The sequence below is a fragment of the Rhinopithecus roxellana genome, chromosome 12, assembly GCF_007565055.1.
Source record: "Rhinopithecus roxellana isolate Shanxi Qingling chromosome 12, ASM756505v1, whole genome shotgun sequence".
NCBI classification, from domain to species: domain Eukaryota; kingdom Metazoa; phylum Chordata; class Mammalia; order Primates; family Cercopithecidae; genus Rhinopithecus; species Rhinopithecus roxellana.
In genome coordinates, this window is record NC_044560.1 from 87,461,868 (window position 1) to 87,480,893 (window position 19,026).

The 19,026-nt window shown below is 45.2% G+C and overlaps 1 protein-coding gene across 2 annotated transcripts in view; it reads right to left on the reverse strand.

The window, feature by feature from the left end:
- The window catches only part of OSCP1 (organic solute carrier partner 1), a 32,223-nt gene that overhangs the window by 5,697 nt on the left and 7,500 nt on the right, over window positions 1–19,026 (reverse strand). The window contains exons 2-5 of one of the 2 annotated variants that reach the window (XM_010360433.2): window positions 14,154–14,308; window positions 8,028–8,195; window positions 7,405–7,485; window positions 103–206 (exon numbers count right to left, since the gene is read on the reverse strand). In XM_010360433.2, the coding sequence (XP_010358735.1) occupies window positions 103–206; window positions 7,405–7,485; window positions 8,028–8,195; window positions 14,154–14,308 (508 nt within the window). Of the gene's footprint in view, window positions 1–102; window positions 207–3,550; window positions 3,718–7,404; window positions 7,486–8,027; window positions 8,196–14,153; window positions 14,309–19,026 lie in introns of those variants that run through there. The other variant, XM_030913641.1, reaches the window with a different exon arrangement.

Genomic DNA, 19,026 nt, shown 5'->3' on the forward strand with positions numbered 1-19,026 from the left:
GGGCAGACTGCGAATGGCTCGGCAGTGCGGCGTTCTGTGTGCGGCCCACGTGCTGATTTCCTAGCACCCCAAACATAGCTCTGACCATTGTTGGGAATTCACCTGATGAGTCCGGGAACTTCAGTTCCCCAGGGAACAGGCCCGGACACTGGCAACACGAAGTGACCATTATTATTCTGGACTTTGTCCTTTAGAAACATGGATACCTGGAAAAAAAATACATTTATTGTCATTTTTCTTGGTATATTTTCATAGACATCAATATTCTGAGGGTGAAAAGTATGTAATGGTTTGGGGACATTACCTATGAGTTTATAACAATAAGAAGGGAGAGGCCGAGGCAGGCGGATCATGAGGTTGGGAGATTGAGACCATCCTGGCTAACACGGTGAAACCCCGTCTCTACTAAAAATACAAAAAATCAGCTGGGCATGGTGGCAGGTGCCTGTAGTCCCAGCTACTCCACTTGAATCTGGAAAGTGGAGGTTGCAGTGAGCCAAGATTGTGCCATTGCACTCCAGCCTGGGCAACAGAGTGAGACCCTATCTCAAAAAAAAAAAAGGAGGGGGGGAGAAAAAAATTACACTTGCAGAGTTAACTGTATTTTAACAAACAGAGCTTTTTTTTTTTTTTTTGAGACAGGGACTCACTTTGTCACCCAGGCTGGACTGCAGTGGCACGATGATGCCTCCCTGCCACCTCAGTCCCCCAGCTCAAGTGATCCTCCTGTCTTAGCCCCCCAAGTAGCTGGGACCATAGGTGTGAGCCACGGTGTCCAGCGAATTTTTTTTTCTTTTCTTTTTTTTTTTTTTGAGATGGAGTCTCACCCAGGCTGCAGTGCAGTGGCGTGATCTCAGCTCACTGCAAGCTCTGCTTCCCAGGTTCATGCCATTCTCCTGCCTCAGCCTCCAGAGTAGCTGGGGCTACAGGTGCCCACCACCATGCCTGGCTAATATTTTTGTATTTTTAATGGAGACGGGGTTTCATGATGTTAGCCAGGATGGTCTCGCTCTCCTGACCTCGTGATCCACCCGCCTTGGCCTCCCAAAGTGCTAGGATTACAGGCGTGAGCCACTGCACCTGGCCTGCCTGGCTAATTTTTATATTTTTTTGTAGAGATGGGGTTTCGCCATGTTGGCCAGGCTCAAACTCCTGAGCTCAAGTGATCTGCCTGCCTCAGCCTCCCAAAGTGCTGGGATTACAGGCATGAGCCACCATGCTCAGCTACAAACAGAACTACTTTTGAGCAGTGCAGCAAACCTTCCAGGTGAGTCATATTACTCCCATTTTATAGACGAGAAAGCTAAAGTAGAGAGTGAAGTGACTTGCCCAAAGAGAGCAGTAAGAGGCAGGGCCAGGATTCAAAACCAAGGGTGCCTCCAAATTCCACCCCTATTCCTTGGTTCTCTGCTTACTTTCCATGCAGCTGCAGGCCTTGAGCTGTAAGAACCTCATATGGCCACTTTCTAAATGAGGCAGCTCAGAGGTTAAGACGCCTCCTCAAGGTCAGCCAGCTGGTAAGGGGCAGAGCTGAGGATTCAAACTCCTGTGATTCTGACTTTGAAGCCTGAGCCTTATCCACATGCTGGACTAGAAAGGAGGATGGGGCTGGGGCAGGGGGATCCAGCTGGCATTTAAGTTTGAGGGTCTTTTATGTGACTGAAAACACATTACACTTATTCCTTCTCCTGGGTTTGTGTACTCTGTATAGAGGTTTCGGTCACTCACAGATTAAATCTCACAAAGATTGTAGCAGTTACTCAGTTTTACTGGGTCTTGGCTTCCCTATATGTAAAATAAGAGATGAGCTTGAAGATCTCTTCAACTCTAATATTCTAAAGTTTATATTAGTGATATAATCAAGAATAAGCATCTTAGGCTGGGCGTGGTGGCTCACGCCTATAATCCCAGCACTTTGGGAGGCCAAGGCAGGTGGATCACTTGATGTCAGGAGTTCAAGACCAGCCTGGCCAACATGGTGAAACCGTCTCTACTAAAAATACAAAAAATTAGCCGGGCATTGTGGTGTGTGCCTGTAATCCCAGCTACTCAGGAGGCTGAGGCAGGAGAATTGCTTGAACCCAGGAGGTGGAGGTTGCAGTGAGCCGAGATCATGCCACTGCACTCCAGCCTGGGCAACAGAGCAAGACTCCATCTCAATAAACAAATAAATAAATTTTAATAATTCTAATACAGACTTATTGTTAGAAAAGCCTTTTTTTTTTTTTTTTTGAGATGGAGTCTTGCTGTGTTCCTGAGGATGGAATGCAGTGGTGCAATCACAGCTCATTGCAACCTCGACGTCCCAGGTTCAGGTGATCCTCCCACCTCAGCCTCCTGAGTAGCTGAGACTACAGGTGTGTGCCACCATGCTTGGCAAATTTTTTGTAGAGACGGGGTTTTACCATGTCACCCAGGATGGTCTCAAACTCCTGGGCTCAAGTAGTTGGCCTGCCTGGGCTTCCTAAAGTGCTAGGATTGCAGGTGTGAGCCACTGCACCTGGCCAGGAAAGGCTTTTCTCTTTTTTTTTTTTTGTTTTTTTTTTTTTTGTTTTTGAGATGGCGTCTCACTCTTTTGCCCAGGCTGGAGTGCAGTGGAGCGATCTCGGCTCACTGCAACCTCTGCCACCTGGGTTCAAGAGGTTCTCCTGCCTCAGCCTCCCAAGTAGTTGGGACTACAGGCGTACACCACCACGCCCAGCTAATTTTTGTATTTTTAGTAGAGACGGGGGTTTCACCATGTTGGCCAGGATGGTCTTGATCTCTTGACCTTGTGATCCGCCCGCCTCAGCCTCCCAAAGTGCTGGGATTACAGGCGTGAGCCACTGCGCCCGGCTGAAAGCCTTTTCATTATAATGAATTTTATCTTGTGGGAACTGGGAAATCAATATGGCTGTTTATGTTACTACCAATCCATAAAATAATACCCAAATATGCAGCCCTGATAACAATATGACACAGAATTTTTAATATTTCAAAATTGTTATTTTAAATGTAATGAAAAACTTAATCTTATCTGTACTTTCATATTTTTTATTCTAATCAGTGACAGAGATCTTAATTTATATTGATGTTATTATTGCTTCATCCATAGCAAATACAATTCTTCATGAGAGTTAAAAATAAGGCCGGGCGCTGTGGCTCACGCCTGTAATCCCAGCACTTTGGGAGGCTAAGGCGGGTGGATTGCCTGAGGTCAGGAGTTCCAGACCCATCTGGCCAACATGGTGAAACCCCGTCTCTACTAAAAATACAAAAAAATTAGCCGGATGTGGTGGTGTGCACCTGTAATCCCAGCTACTCAGGAGGCTGAGGCAGGGGAATTGCTTGAACCAGGGAGGTGAACGTTGCAGTGAGCCAAAATGGTGCCACTGCACTCCAGCCTGGGTGACAGAGCGAGACTCCATCTCAAAAAACAAAAACAAACAAACAAACAAAAAAAAAAAACAACAACAACAAAAAGAAAAATTTGGCATCAGAATTGAAATCTATTTATCTTCCTTTGTCCATGGAAGGGAAATACAATAAGGCACTAAATATATTGAATTTCTTCCCCTTTTAAAAAATTTTATTTTGCCCAGGTACAAAACTCAAGTCTCAAAAGGGTCTACATAATGGAAAGTCAGTCTCTCCTTCTCTTGTCCTCCATACAGTTCCCCACTCCTGGACGGCAACACTGTGACCAGTTTCTTGCATATGCTTCCAGAAGCACTCTCTCTATATATGTACAAACAAATACATATATGTTACATATGCTGTTTCAGTTAATCCTCCCAACAAAATTAGGTATTATAATTTTCATTTTTCAGATGAAGAAACTAAGACTTAAGAGAAGTTATTTGCCCAAGGTCATGGAGCTAGTCCTGTAGTTGGGATTCATTTTCTTAATTAAACATTTTTTTTTTTTTTTATTTTGGCCGGGCACGGTGGCTCACACCTGTAATCCCAGCACTTTGGGAGGCTGAGGCGGGCGGATCACCTGAGGTCAGGAGTTTGAGACTAGCCTGGCTAACATGGTGAAATCCCGTCTCTACTAAAAATACAAAAATTATGGCTGGGCATGGTGGCAGGCGCCTGTAATCTCAGCTGCCTGGGAGGCTGAGGCAGGAGAATAGCTTGAACCCGGGAGGTGGAGGTTGCAGTGAGCCAAGATCGTGCCACTGCATTCCAGACAGAGTGAGACTCTGTATCAAAAACAAAACATTTTATTTTAAGGACAGAGTCTAACTATATTGCCCAGGATGGTCTTGAACTCCTGGGCTCAAGTGATCTTCCTGCCTCAATATCCCAAGTAGTTCGGACTATAGGCACTCACCACTGTGCCCAGCTCTGGAGTTGAGATTCAAAGAGAAAGGTGAAGCTGGGTGCAGCGGCTCACACTTGTAATCCCAGCAATTTGAGAGGCCAAGGCAGGCAGATTACTACAGCCCAGGAGTTCAAGACCATCCTGGGCAACATAGCAAGATTCTGTCTCCACAAAAAAAAAACAAAAAATTAACCAGGCGTGGTGGCATGCTCCTGTAGTCCCAGTTGAGTAACTGGGTGGACTGAGAGGACTAAGAGGCTGAGGTGGAAGGTCACTTGAGCCCAGGAGGTTGAGGCTGCAGTGAGCCATGACTGTGCCACCGTATTCCAGTCTGGGTGACAAAATGATAACCTGTCTCAAAAAAAAAAAAAAAAAAAGAGAAACACGTCTGGCTCCAGAGCCTGGGCTTGTTTTACCATATCATACCATCTTTCCCATATCAGTTGGTTAAATTGTGGCAAGAAACAAAGCCCTGGCCAAGAGAGACAGACTGAAAATTCAGAAGCTCAGATTTTTTTTTTTTTTTTTTTGGAAACATCGTCTCACTCTGACACCTGGTCTGAATCATGGATCCACTGTGGCTCACTGCAGCCGTCCTCCCATTTCAGCCTCCTGAGTAACTGGGACTATAGACGTGCACCACGATGCCTGGCTAATTTTTGTTTTTGTAGATGGGGTTTTACCATGTTGCCCAGGCTTCAGAAATGTGTTTTTATTTTATTTCTTTTTTTTTTTTTTTAGACAGGGTCTCAGCCCAGACTGGAGCACAGTACCATGATTTTTTTTTTTTTTTTTTTTTTTTTTTTGAGATGGAGTCTTGCTCTGTCGCCCAGGCTAGAGTGCAGTGGCGCAATCTCGGCTCACTGCAACCTCTGCCTCCCAGGTTCAAGCGATTCTCCTGCCTTAGGCTTCCGAGTAGCTGGGATTACAGACGCCTGGCTAATTTTTGTATTTTTAGTAGAGATGGGGTTTCACCATGTTGGCCAGGCTGGTCTCAAACTCCTGACCACATGATCCACCCACCTCGGCCTCCCAAAGTGTTGGGATTACAGGCATGAGCCACTGCGCTCAGCCTAGTAGCATGATCTTGGCTCAGTGCAGCCTTGACCTCCTGGACTCAAGGGATCCTCCCACCTCAGCCTCCCAAATATCTGGGAATACAGACACGCACTACCATGCCCAGTTTATTTTGTATTTTTGGTAGAGATGGGGTTTGTCAGGTTGCCCAGGCTGGTTTCAAACTCCTGGGCTCAAGTGATCCATCCACCTTGGCCTCCCAAAGTGCTAGGATTACAGGCGTGAGCCACTGTGCCTGGCTAGAAAATGTGTTTTTAAAAGTTAGCGTGTAGAACTGCCTGGCTATGTAGGCATGGCAGGAGGAGAGTGGCCTAGTTGGGAAGCATAGCCCACAAGAGTATGATGACCTGAGTCAGGATGGTGGTAATAGGGATGGAGAGGGCCGGGCGCGGTGGCTCAAGCCTGTAATCCCAGCACTTTGGGAGGCCGAGATGGGCGGATCACGAGGTCAGGAGATCGAGACCATCCTGGCTAACATGGTGAAACCTCGTCTCTACTAAAAATACAAAAAACTAGCGGGGCGAGGTGGCGGGCGCCTGTAGTCCCAGCTACTCCGGAGGCTGAGGCAGGAGAATGGCGTGAACCCGGGAGGCGGAGCTTGCAGTGAGCTGAGATCCGGCCACTGCACTCCAGCCTGGGCGACAGAGCAAGACTCAGTCTCAAAAAAAAAAAAAAAATAAAAAAATAGGGATGGAGAGGAAGGTGTGCCAGGGCACGGTGGCTCACACCTATAATCCTAGCACTTTGAGAGACTGAGGGAGGAGGATCACTTGAGCCCAAGAGTTAGAGACCAGCCTGGGAAATATAGTAAGACACTGTCTCAAAAAAACGGAAAAGAGGGTGTAGATATTGACAAGGCCGACTCTATGGGTCTTTTTTTTTTTTTTTTTTTGAGATGGATTCTCCCTCTGTTGCCCAAGCTGGAGTGCAGTAGTGTGATCCTGGCTCACTGCAACCTCTGCCTCCTGGGTTCAAGTAATTCTCCTGCCTCAGCCACCTGAGTAGCTGGGACTACAGGTGCTTGCCACCATGCCTGGCTCATTTTTGTATTTTTAGTAGAGATGGGGTTTTACCATGTTGGCCAGGCTGGTCTCGAACTCCTGACCTCAGGTGATCTGCCCCATCCTCCCAATATGCTGGGATTACAGGCGTGAGCCACTGCGCCCAGCCGACTCTATGGGTCTTAGAAGCAATTGGAGGAAGATCAGGGAAGGGGAATCAAAGGTGACATTCTGGTTCTGAGTCAAGTGAGTGGGAGAATGGTGGTGGTGCCCTCAAAAGAAATGAGAAAGTCAGGGCAGCCCCTGAACTGTGGAGATTAGTTTAGCTACAGACATCAAGTTGTAGACACTGGTGGGCATCCTGGTGGGAAGTTCCAGCAAGGTGCTGGAGATGTGAGTCTGGAGGGCAGGGGTGGGGCCAGGGTAGAGCAGAGGTTAGACTCAGGAGTCACAGGCAGAGGAGCTGGTAGACAAAGGGTGAGGAAGGAGATGCCTAATGAGCAGGAGGTGGCTAGAGACAGGAGGAAGGTTTGGAGACAGGTGGAGGGAGAGGAAGGAGTAAAAGGCATTGAGATGGGAGATGGGAGAGGGAAGGGAAGGGAAGCCCAGGATGGTACAGAGCCATGAAAGACCTGGAAGGGTGAGAGTTCCATGGAGTAGGGGCAGCCTCCTGACAGTGTCAGATGCTGGAGAGGTCAAGGAGGATAAAGCTCAAGAAAAGGTTTTGCAGTTGAGATCAGGCTGGTGACTTGAGAGCATATTTCCTCTGGAGAATTAACAGAGGAAACAATATTTCAAAGAAACTCACAAGATAATTAGAAAACGGCAGCCTCACTGCCTTCCTTGGTCCATTTAAAAACTGCTGAGATGTATTATCAACATCTTTATCATTAGAGAGGCAAACCCTGAGGACATCACTAACTGGGCAAAATCTCCACCCTTGTCTGCCCTGATGACCACCAGCGTTGTTTCCCTGGTACAGCAGCTCCTGAGTTTTCCCGGGGCTGTCCATTGACTTACTCGGATGTGCAGGTCTTGGAAGAAGATGAGGAGCGTCTGCCGGATCAGCTGGAACTCCCCTGCAGAGAGACCACCATATATCTGCCAAAGGCAAGCAGAAAGCAGCTCTTCACTTTCAAAGAGGGATGAGTAGTATGCACAGGCAGGGCAGGTGGGTGCTCAGGGATGGGAGCCAGATAGGTAAGGAGAGGACTGGGCTGCTGGGCAGGAGGGGCAGTGGGGAGACCAGCAGTGCTCCCTCTCCACGGTGACAAAGCCTGTTACCCCACACCTGAGCAGGGGTACGCTTCCTCTCTCCCATTCTCCTGGAGAGGCTGGAGAAGCTGTTCCCCAAGATTTAGCAGAACATCCACCATGAACTCCCTTTCAGAAAAGTAAGGAGAAAATGGCTATGCTCTGTATGATTGCTTTTCCAATTGTGAAGGCATCAGTAAGAGGACATAAGATGATGATCCCTATTATATTACCAAAATGGACACAGATAGCTTTTCAGAATGTTCTGGGAGAGTGTCAGGCTTTGCCATTCCTCATCCTGTTCTCTCTGTCATATAATCTACCTGTTCTTAACAGAGGGATGAGAAAAGTACTAGGGCTGAGAGGCAAGACACTGATGGCGCTCTTACTTCTGTTAGCTGCCGGAAAGTCTCGTCCACTTGCTGCAGGATGGTTGGGGAGTCTTGGATGAATCCCTTGATGGTATCTAAATGATTGAAGGTGACCAGCAGCACATCCTTGGGTCGGGGACACAGCAATACTTGATATTTGAAAGCCATGGTCATCAGGTCATAGAGCTGCCAACCCACACACAAGCAAAAGAAATGGGATCATATCAAAAGCAGGTGTGAGAATCTCCAAACAGTGATTCAGTCAAGCATTTACTGAAAACCAACTCTGGGCTTGCCATACAGCTCGGGTGACCGTATCACTTATCACTCAAACCAAGACACTTCTGAAAGTCAAAGCGGGTGCTTTTAATAATTAAGCCAGGACAACATGAGTAAGCCAGCACATTCCTGGGCAAACCAGGATTTCTGGTCACTGGATGTGTATTGTTAATGGGATACATATGAAATAATATTGGCAGCAGTGGAGTCCCAAAGTGAGCACTGGACCTGGAGAAAGAAAATGCAAATTTAAGTACTTCTTTCCTCCTAACTTATTGTATAACCTTGGCCAAGTTTCTTAACTTCTTTGGGCCTGAGTTTTCTCATCTGTAAAAAAATACTCTCTAATTTTCCAATGTTGCAGAGGTGCTGAGAGCAATAAATGAGGCAATATGTGTGCAAGTGGCAAGTATAGAGTTCTACAGCTTTCTAAGAATCATTTTAAATGATGAACTATGTGGATATGAACAAGCCATCTCCACATAGGTGTGGTATGAGCATACACGAAAGATCAGAAGGGAGGAACAGTGAGTACCAAAGTGGTGAAGACAGGCTTCGTGGCACAAGTGGCCTTATATAGCCCTTGAGGCAGCTGCAGGATTTCAACTAGCTGAGGGCAGAGGAAAGGCATTCCAGTTGAGGGAAACAGTACATGTGAGGGCCTAGAGGCAGCAATGAGTATGTTATTTTTCTGGGAGAAAGAGGAGAATGGCCGGAGGATAGTTTGTGTTGGGGATGGCAGGTAATAAAGTTGGGTAAGTATGGCAAATAAAGATGGCAACCATAGAAACTGGGGACTGCAAGAATGGGGAGGGAGGGAGGGAGGGAGGAAGGGGTCGAGGGTTGAAAAACTAACTATTGGGTACTATGCTGACTACCTGACTGATGGGCTCAGTTGGACCCCAGACCTCAGGATCATGCAATATGCCCATGTAACAAATCTGTGCATGTACCTCCTGAATATAAAATAAAAGCTGAATTATTTAAAACAGAATAAAGTTTTTGGGGAGATACACAATATAATTTAGACTAGCTGTAGTAGAAGTTGGGGGTTAAAGTTTGCTGAGCTGGGCCGGGCGCGGTGGCTCAAGCCTGTAATCCCAGCACTTTGGGAGGCCGAGACGGGCGGATCACTAGGTCAGGAGATCGAGACCATCCTGGCTAATACGGTGAAACCCCGTCTCTACTAAAAAATACAAAAAACTAGCCGGGCGAGGTGGCAGGCGCCTGTAGCTACTTGGGAGGCTGAGGCAGGAGAATGGCATAAACCCGGGGGGCGGAGCTTGCAGTGAGCTGAGATCCGGCCACTGCACTCCAGCCTGGGCGACAGAGCGAGACTCCGTCTCAAAAAAAAAAAAAAAAAAGTTTGCTGAGCTGACATGATCAAAGTGGTGACTGAATGAGATCTGGCAACGATGAGTTGTGAGAGATGGGAGAGACTAGTTAGGGGGAGTAGCTAGCACCTGGTTCCTAAAAGGATTACAATAAATATCTACTGATTGCATGAATGAAAGAAATGTTGTTGGAGTAATCCAGACTTAAGGCCTGGAAAAAAGGTAGTGGGAACAGAGAAGTCAGGGAAAGGAAGACCATGTGCTGTTTAGACGGAAAAGCTGTCAGTAGGTGGTGACTGCCTAGATTTGAGGGTTGATGATCAGGGTGGTCCAGAAGGACTGCAGCCTTTTCAGCCTAGTGTGGGTGGGGAGGGATGATGCTATTGATGGAGGAAAGGACATCTGGGGGATGTGGGAGTGGAGGAGCCAGGAGAGAAGATGGACAGTTAACTTAAGGACATGTCTAAGCAGGATTGAAGCTATAAACAACTACCATCTGAGTGTCGTGCCAAGCATGTGTACATATAGTACCTCATTTGATCCCATTTATTCTTCACAAGAACTCTATGAGGTAGGTATTAGCCCAGTTTAAAAATGAAGAAACTTGCCTAATTTCACATTGCTGGTAAGTCCAGAATGATATTTGACCTCAAGACTATCAGATTCTAAGGCACTTGCCAGGACCCTGCTACACAATCCCATTTCTCCTACATGCAGTCAAACATTTCCACTTAGAAGGTGGCTTACAACCAGAATAGCTGGCCAGGAGCAGTGGCTCATGCCTGTCATTCCAGCACTTTGGGAGGCCGAGGCAGGTGGATCACCTGAAGTCAGGAGTTTGAGTCCAGCCTGGCCAACATGGTGAAACCCCATCTCTACTAAAAATACAAAAATTAGCCAGGTGTGGTAGTGCGTGCCTATAATCCCAGCTACTAGGGAGGCTGAGGCAAGAGAATTGCTTGAACCTGGGAGGCAAAGGTTGCAGCGAGCCGAGTTAGTGCCACTGCACTCTAGCCTGGGTGACAGAGCGAGATTCTGTCTCAAAATAAATAAATAAAAAAAAAAATAAAACAACCCCCAGAAAACAGGAATAGCCTGGTGTGTGTGCATGGGGGTTGGGAAAGTATAATACTGGAGATACATATTTGAGACTCTGCCATCATTATCAAACATTAAGTGCTCATATATAGGAAACCATGCTAGAAATAAAGGATAAAAACAGGTACAAGATGAAGGAATGACAGTTCAGAGTAATTCAGTAAATTGGGTCTCACAGCTAGTAACTGGTAGAGCTAAGGCTTAAACTCAGGTTTTTGATTCTAAGTTCTGTGTCCTTCCTCTATGGAAATTTAAACTTCCTCTTCTTTTCTTTTTTTTATTTTTGACATGGGGGTCTCACTCTGTTACCCAGGCTGGAGTACAGTGGCATGAACACAGTTCACTGAAGCCTCAACCTCCCCTGCTCAAGCTATCCTCCCGTCTCAGCCTCCTGAGTAGCTGGGACTACAGCTGTGTGCCACTGTGCCCAGCTAGTTCTTCTAACTTTTAGTAGAGATGAGGTCTCACTATGATTTTTTCTAATATGTTAAAAAATATTAGAGATGGTTTTTTTACATATTATGTAAAAAATGTATGTTGCCCAGGCTGGTCTTGAACTCCTAGGCTCAAGTGATTCTTCCACCTGTGCCTCTCAAAGTGCTGGGATTACAGGTGTGAGCTACTGTGCTTAGTCTCTAAACTTTTTGAAAGGCAGAGAGAGAAGAGCAAGCAGAACTGAAAAGATAATTAATATTTATTGAACAGCTATATGCCAGGCCTAGGTATGTTCTCACTTAATCCTCCCAATAACTGATGAAGTAGCATTTATTTTCCCCATTTTACAGATGAGAAAATGGAGGTTCAGAGTTAAAGTAACTTTTTTTTTTTTTTTTTTTTTAGACAGAGTTTCACTCTTTTTGCCCAGGCTGGAGTGCAATGGCGCGATCTCGGCTCACTGCAACGTCCGCCTCCCGGGTTCAAGCAATTCTCCTGCCTCAGTCTCCCAAGTAGCTGGGATTACAGGCGCCTGCCGCCTGGCCCGGCTAATTTTTTCTATTTTTAGTAGAAACGGGGTCTCACCATGTTGGCCAGGATGGTCTCGATTTCTTGACCTCGTGATCTGCCCACCTCGGCCTCCCAAAGTGCTGGGATTACAGGTGTGAGCCACTATGTCTGGCCAAGTTAAAGTAACTTTCCAAAGGTAAGTGGCAAGATGTAAGAGGGCACAGTTAAAGGCAATCTGTCTCCTTGAGTCTTCTAAGTACCAGTAATAAGTGAGTGCTGACTCTGCAAATCTAACTTCCACCATCAGTCATCATGATTTTTAAAATTTTTCTCTCTCTCTCTATTTTTTTAGAGACAGGGTCTTGCTATGTTGTCAAGGCTGGTCTTGAACTCCTGGGCTGAAGTGATCCTCCTGCCTTGGCCTCCCAAAGTGCTGGGATTACAGGCATACGCCATTGCACTGGCCTTTAAAAATTTTTTTGTAGAGATCTGGTCTTGCTATGTTGTCCAAGCTGGTATTAAACTCCTGGCCTCAATCCCGAAGCACTGATATTAGAGCCACAAGACACTGTGCCTGGTAGTTCTTTCACATGATGGAGGAAGTTGTAAAGGAATTATAATTATATTTTACATTAACTAAAGACCAAACTTTAAAGATTTCATTAGTTTCTCCCTAACATCCTATTTCTGTTCTGAAATCCCATCCAGGACACCACATTCCATTCCACTGTCCTGTGTCCTTGGGCTCCTCTCGGCTGTGAAAGTTTCTCTGACTCTCCTTGATTTTGGTGACCTTGACAGTTTTGAGTACTGGTCATGTATTTTCTAAGCATGACCAACAAACAGTATTCATGTGATGTTTTTCTTATGGTTAGCCTGGAGTTTGGAGTTTCGGAGAGGAAGACCACAGAGGTGAAGTGCCGTTTTCATCACATCATGGCAGGGTACATACTGGCAACGTGACTCATCACTGTTGACATTACCTTGACCATCTGGTTGGGGTAGTTTATCAGGTTTCTCTACTGTAAAGCTAATTATTTCATCCCTCCTTTCCATACTGTACTCTTTGAAGTGCAGCCCCTACCTAAGGAGGGGGAGTTACACTCTCCCTCCCTGAGGGCAGAGTATCTACGTAAATCATTTGGAATTCTTCTAAACAGACTTGTCTGTCCTCTGCCATTTATTCATGTGGAATTATTATTATTATTATTATTATTATTCAGAGGTAGATATATTCTTGAAGGAATTATTATTTAAAAAATCACAGCATTCCAATACTTTGTTTCCCAAAGAAATAGATATGTTCACATTATGAGTAAAGACTGCTTTTGAACTTGTTCTAAAAAATATCTGGTTTCTACAGTGCAGAGCTGAGATTTGTGAAGAATGAGGCTGAATTAAAGTTTTAGGGTTGAGTGCTTTTTAAAATTTTTTAATTTATTGTATTTATTTATTTTTGAGATGAAGTCCTACTCTGTCACCCAGGCTAGTGTAGTAGTGTGATCTCAGCTCACTGCAACCTCCGCCTCCTGAGTTCAAGTGATTCTCCTGCCTCAGCCTCCTGAGTAGCTGGGATTACAGGCGCGTGCCACCACACCCAGCTAATTTTTGTATTTTTAGTAGAGATGGGTTTTCACTGTGTTGGCCAGACTGGTCTCGAACTCCTGACATCAAGTGATCCTCCTGTCTCGGCCTCTCAAAGTGCTAGGATTACAGGTGTGAGCCACCACGCCCAGTCAGGGTTGAGTGCTTTTACTGTGTTACGGCATGTATTCCTGGGGTTCATAAATATGGGCATGAAAGCCAGCACTCTTGTCTGGGTGCAGTGGCTCACACCTGGAATCCTAGCACTTTGGGAGACTGAGGCAGGAGGATTGCTTGAGCCTGGGAGTTCGAGACCAGCCTTGGCAACAAAGTGAGACCCCATTGCTACAAAAAATTAAAAATTAGCCAGTGTGGCTGGGCCGGGAGGTGGAGGTTGTGGTGAGCCGAGATCGCGCCATTGTACTCCAGTCTGGGCAACAAAAGTGAAACTCCATCTCAAAAAAAAAAAAAAAAAAAAAAAAAAAAAAAGCCAGTGTGACGGCATGTGCCTGTAGTCCCAGCTACTTGGGAGTCTGCGGCAGGAGAATTGCCTGAGCCTGGGAAATCAAGGCCACAGTGAGCTATGATTGTGCCACTGCACTCCAGCCTGGACAACAGAGTGAGACCCTGTCTCAAAAACAAAACAAAACAAAACAAAACAAATCAAACAAATAAAAGCCAGCACTCTCTTTGGGCAGGTGGAACGACATAAACAACAGAGGGGTTGTTGTGGATGATTTCTGAGGTCTTTCCCATTCTGAAACTCAACAACTACTAGTATTTACACATGCCTGTTTCTTGCAAGGAACCACTGCATACATCATCTCATGTGACCCCAGTCCATGATCATCCACAAAAGGTACAAAAAATGCAATCAAGATGACAAAGGCAGCTGTCTGCTCACCTTATCCATGCTGGCCTGGTTCAGTTTCATAATGGAGGCATGAGCCAGGCGCTCATAGACAGTCCTCAGGGCCTTCTTGGAGTAGAGCTCTTGAGGCTTGAATAATTCCTCCATAAACTTTCTATTGAACATGGTGGAGATGATGTCATTCAGAACTGCAGAGACAAGAGAGAACACAGCTGAGCAAAGTACTGAAGCAAGCCTATCCCAAAATGCTCTTTGTGTAAGAGTACAGGAGCCGAGCACGTACAGTACAGATTGGGGATGCTGTGTGCTTGGTGAGATCAGCTCTCTGACGGGACCACGCAGGTGTCCCGGTAGAAAGCAGGGCTCTGAGAGTGCTTTATGACACCATTTCAGGGCAGACATAAATGACGACAAGGCACCAATGTGTTGTGCTTCAGAGATTATAAACTCCTTATGTAAATATTATCTCACTTGATGATAAGGGGAATATTTCTTTCTTTAAAAAAGATTACTGGCTGGGTGTGGTGGCTCACGCCTATAATCCCAGAGCTTTGGAAAGCCAAGGGTGGAGGATCACTTGAGGCCAGGAGTTTGAGACCAGCCTGGGCAACACTGTTAGGCCCTAGCTCTACAAAAAATTGAAAGCAATTAGCTGGGTGTGGTGGCGGGCCTGGAAGCTGAGGCAGGAGGATCGCTTGAGCCCAGGAATTCAATGCTGCAGTGAGCTCTGATTGTGCCACTGTACTCCAACCTAGGCCACATAAGGAGAGCCTGTCTAAAAAATAAAAATAAAAATTCATCTAATTTTTAAAAGCAAATCTAAACATTTTTACTTAAAATTAAATATTATAAAAATGGGGCCAACCATGGTAACTGACTCTGAATAACATCTGATGCAAACAGACAAGTCTGCCCACTGGTTAGAGATGAAAACATTTGCAGTGTTGCTATAAGACATGTACTTGGAATAGCACCATTTTTGAATGCCTTAATTTCCACATTTGATCCATAATCTTGATACTACAGTGTAGTGCTATATCTCACACTGCTGTTCAAATGGAAAATTTCCCTCTGGTGAGAAAGAAGTGTACAAACCAAAGTGTCTATAGTTTTAGGTCTCCATTCATCTAGATATTTTGCACTACTGAATGAAATATCACTAGTTGGCCGGGCGCGGTGGCTCAAGCCTGTAATCCCAGCACTTTGGGAGGCCGAGACGGGCGGATCACTAGGTCAGGAGATCGAGACCATCCTGGCTAACACGGTGAAACCCCGTCTCTACTAAAAAATACAAAAAATTAGCCGGGCGAGGTGGCGGGCGCCTGTAGTCCCAGCTACTCGGGAGGCTGAGGCAGGAGAATGGCGTGAACCCGGGAGGCGGAGCTTGCAGTGAGCTGAGATCCGGCCACAGCACTCCAGCCTGGGCAGCAGAGCGAGACTCCGTCTCAAAAAAAAAAAAAAAAAAAAAAAAAGAAATATCACTAGTTAAGGGCCAGGAAAACCCTCAGGTATGAGAAATAGGAACAGATATGGTTGAACATAGATTATCCTTAATTAAACCAGTTATCCTGGCCTAAATGTGAGCATATGTGGATACCGAGAACATACACTTATAGAAATTCAAATTTGAAAGAAAACTGGGTTACTTAAAATAATTATACAAAATCACTTATTAAACATGAGCGGTTATTATTGAAATATGGAAATTCCTCCTTCTTTTGTTGAACACAAAGGACACTCCAGATGATTGCCTGTGGCCATATCTCTTTAGAGCAGAGGCAAGGGAGAGCAGTGAAATTATTATTTTAGGTACTCTCTACCTGTAAGTAATTGACAGAAGTACGCTGAGGGCTCAGGCCAGCATTTTAAAGCATTTCAACACATTATATGGGGGAAGGGGGAGCTGAGGGCTGGTTGTACTTAAATGGAAGAGCTACAGAGAGAGGGGAGAGGGGATACATTCCCAACACACACACCCCCAGGGACACAAATGAACTGACTGTGGCTCCATACAGAAATGCTAAACTCACACTTGACCTTTAGATTTTACTCTATACTTGATCCTATTACTCAGTGAGGGAGAACCAAATCGATTACCAACACAGGGTGTCCCTGATATCTGACAATTTCAAACCATCCCAGCTTGCCCTTAACGTGCCCTAACGTTTCCCCACCGCGGACAGCTCGGAGAGACATAGAACTCTGTCAGGTTTGCCTCATGCCTGACCACTTCCCTTGGACTGAAACAAAAAAGAACCTGCAATAAACTGGGTTTTCTAACCTTTTTCTTACCATAGCCTACATAAAATGCAGCATTTGCAAGGAAGCAGGCACAACTGAAAAGCCACACATAAGTCCTCAAAACAGAGAATATGAAGAATTTTCCACAGACTTATGTAAGCTAGGGAGGAGTGCCGAAGAAGAATTCAAGTTAAAGCATCACATCAACTCTGGCTAGGTTAATGCTTACAAAGAGCTACTGTTCACCTAGGTGCTGAGTCATTTCTCTGGGGTCTTTGAGCCCTTGTTAGGAGCTCGGAAAAGAGCTTAGACCCAGATAAATCAGTTCTGGACGAAAGAATACCCCAAGGTGATTGTTAGCTACTCAGGCGAAGTGAAAAGCAAATTGAAGTCTTTCCCCGTGGGAAATGAAGAGCTCTGGAGCACCATGGCTCCTGGCGCAAGAGCATGCAGACAGTTCAACTGCTGGGAAGAGATCGGCAGGGTCTGTCCTTGTGGGCAGAACAGTGAGTACAAATGCCCCCAAAGAGGAAATGGCAGTTTAGTGGTTGGGCCAGGACACCTAGGGCTCCCTCTTCTCGTTTCATTCTTTGGAAATAAGATGGAGGCACACATTAACGTGTTTTTGTCTTACAATTTGCTACAATTTGCTTCACCCAGCCCTTGGTTGAGGCAGACCTATTAGGTACCAGACACTGAAATAAACATCACAGGCACAAAGAGGAAGGAGATGTTATCCTGGCCCTAGAGAAGCAGCACATCATCTTCAAGTGAAACCTGAGAAATAGTTTTTTTAAAAAAAATTAGTGTATTTTTTATTTTTTTCCCTTCATCCTAACATCCCCGAAGAAATAGTTTCAATCAGACCCGCCCATTAGTCTAAGTGTTGGTTTTTGGCATGCAAATGAGTTCTGCATACTTTTCACGAGGCTGGAATATACTAGGAGCCAAATTTCATCAGGAAGAGGCTAAGGCAGGGGAGGGAAGGGATCTTTCACAGGAGCTTCAGAAAGTTGGTAATTGGGTTCTCAACATAGCAAGCTTCGTCTTGGGTTCGGATTATGAAGCCAGTTTCTGTTCATTATTTTTGAACACTTATGTTAAAATAAATTTCAATGATTCAATTATGTATATGAAAAGCTCTCAAAATCCACACTTCATACTTGAAATTCTGCTATGCATCAAGGGAGGGATGGGTCAAAAATTGCTCAAGGAGAAGTGTCAAAGGATGGTTGTGAAATGTAATAAAAGTGTATCAGGCACTTCAATTGGGCTTTTTTTCGAGCCTGGTCTGATGAAATAATTATCTTGATGAAAGCAATCAAGTTTTTACCAATTCCCTCTGCTCTAAATTGACTTGTTTATGGGAATATGAAATTTGGAGCCAAGAATTTAGAGAGAGGCTAGGAAACCCTCCTGAATAGTTACCATGTTTGAATCCTTTCTATGTCCCAGGCACTGGGCTTAGAACTTTATATGCATTATCTCATTTAAACTCCAAGACAATTCTGAATTATTATCCTCATTCTTTTTTTTTTTTTCCTGCCAGACCACTTATCGTTTTATATTATCCTCATTCTATTAAGGAGGGAAACTGAATCGGAGAGTTTAAAGTGCAAGGCCACACAGCTGGTGATGGAGCTGAAATTAGAATGAGGTCTGTTTGATCTAATGCCTGTGCTTTTAAATATTATTATTATTATTATTTTTGAAGTGGAGTCTCGCTTTGTCGCCCAGGCTGGAGTGCAGTGGCATGATCTCAGCTTACTGCAACTTCTGCCTCCCAGGTTCAAGCGATTCTCCTGCCTCAGCCTCCCAAGTAGCTGGGATTATAAGCGCCCGCCACCACATCCAGCTAATTTTTGTATTTTTAGTAGAGACGGGGTTTCACCATGTTGGCTAGGTTGGTCTCAAACTCCTGACCTCAAGTGATCCTCCTGCCTCGGATTCCCAAAGTGCTGGGATTACAGGTGTGAGTCACTGCACCTGGCCTCTTAAATATTATATATGTTATCTTCTCAGCATACTTGGTGTGGTGAGAGCATTTAAAATATTGAGGAGGATGGCTGATGATAGGCATACACCACACCCAAATGTCAAATGACAGAAGGTACCTGAGATATTTAAAGGCTGAGAAAGTCTAAGGCTTTATTCTGAGGAGTTGACAACTTTTTTCAGGTTTGCTCTTTATAGTAGGTAAGGGGAAACTGAAGCTTTCGCATGATGAGGCCACACTGCATGCATGATGTCATGCCTTCTGCCCACAGTCCTGGCAGCCATGCAGTTACATGCTTCAATTTTTCTCGGTTGCTCTGTGAGCTTAGGAGAATGGCTCAGGGAGGGTCACTCATGTTCAAGCACAATTATTTGGTTACATGACACTGTAACAAAGTTGTTTTAAGGACTACCAAATAGGATGACGTACCCAAAAGTATGGCTATTGCCCCAGCTGTCCCTGCAAAGTTTGCAACTGAGAAAAGGAGGCAGATCTCTCAGGTACAGTGTGGCTTTTTGGTCAGAGTTTGCTTAGTTTTCATCTTACGTGCTGTATTTATTCCTCTTAAGTAAAAGACTCAAATGTATAACCAATATCTCAGCTAAAGACAAACTCATGCCTATTTTCTTACTTTGACTTTGAAATGTTTCAAGCGGTCCCACTTTAAGC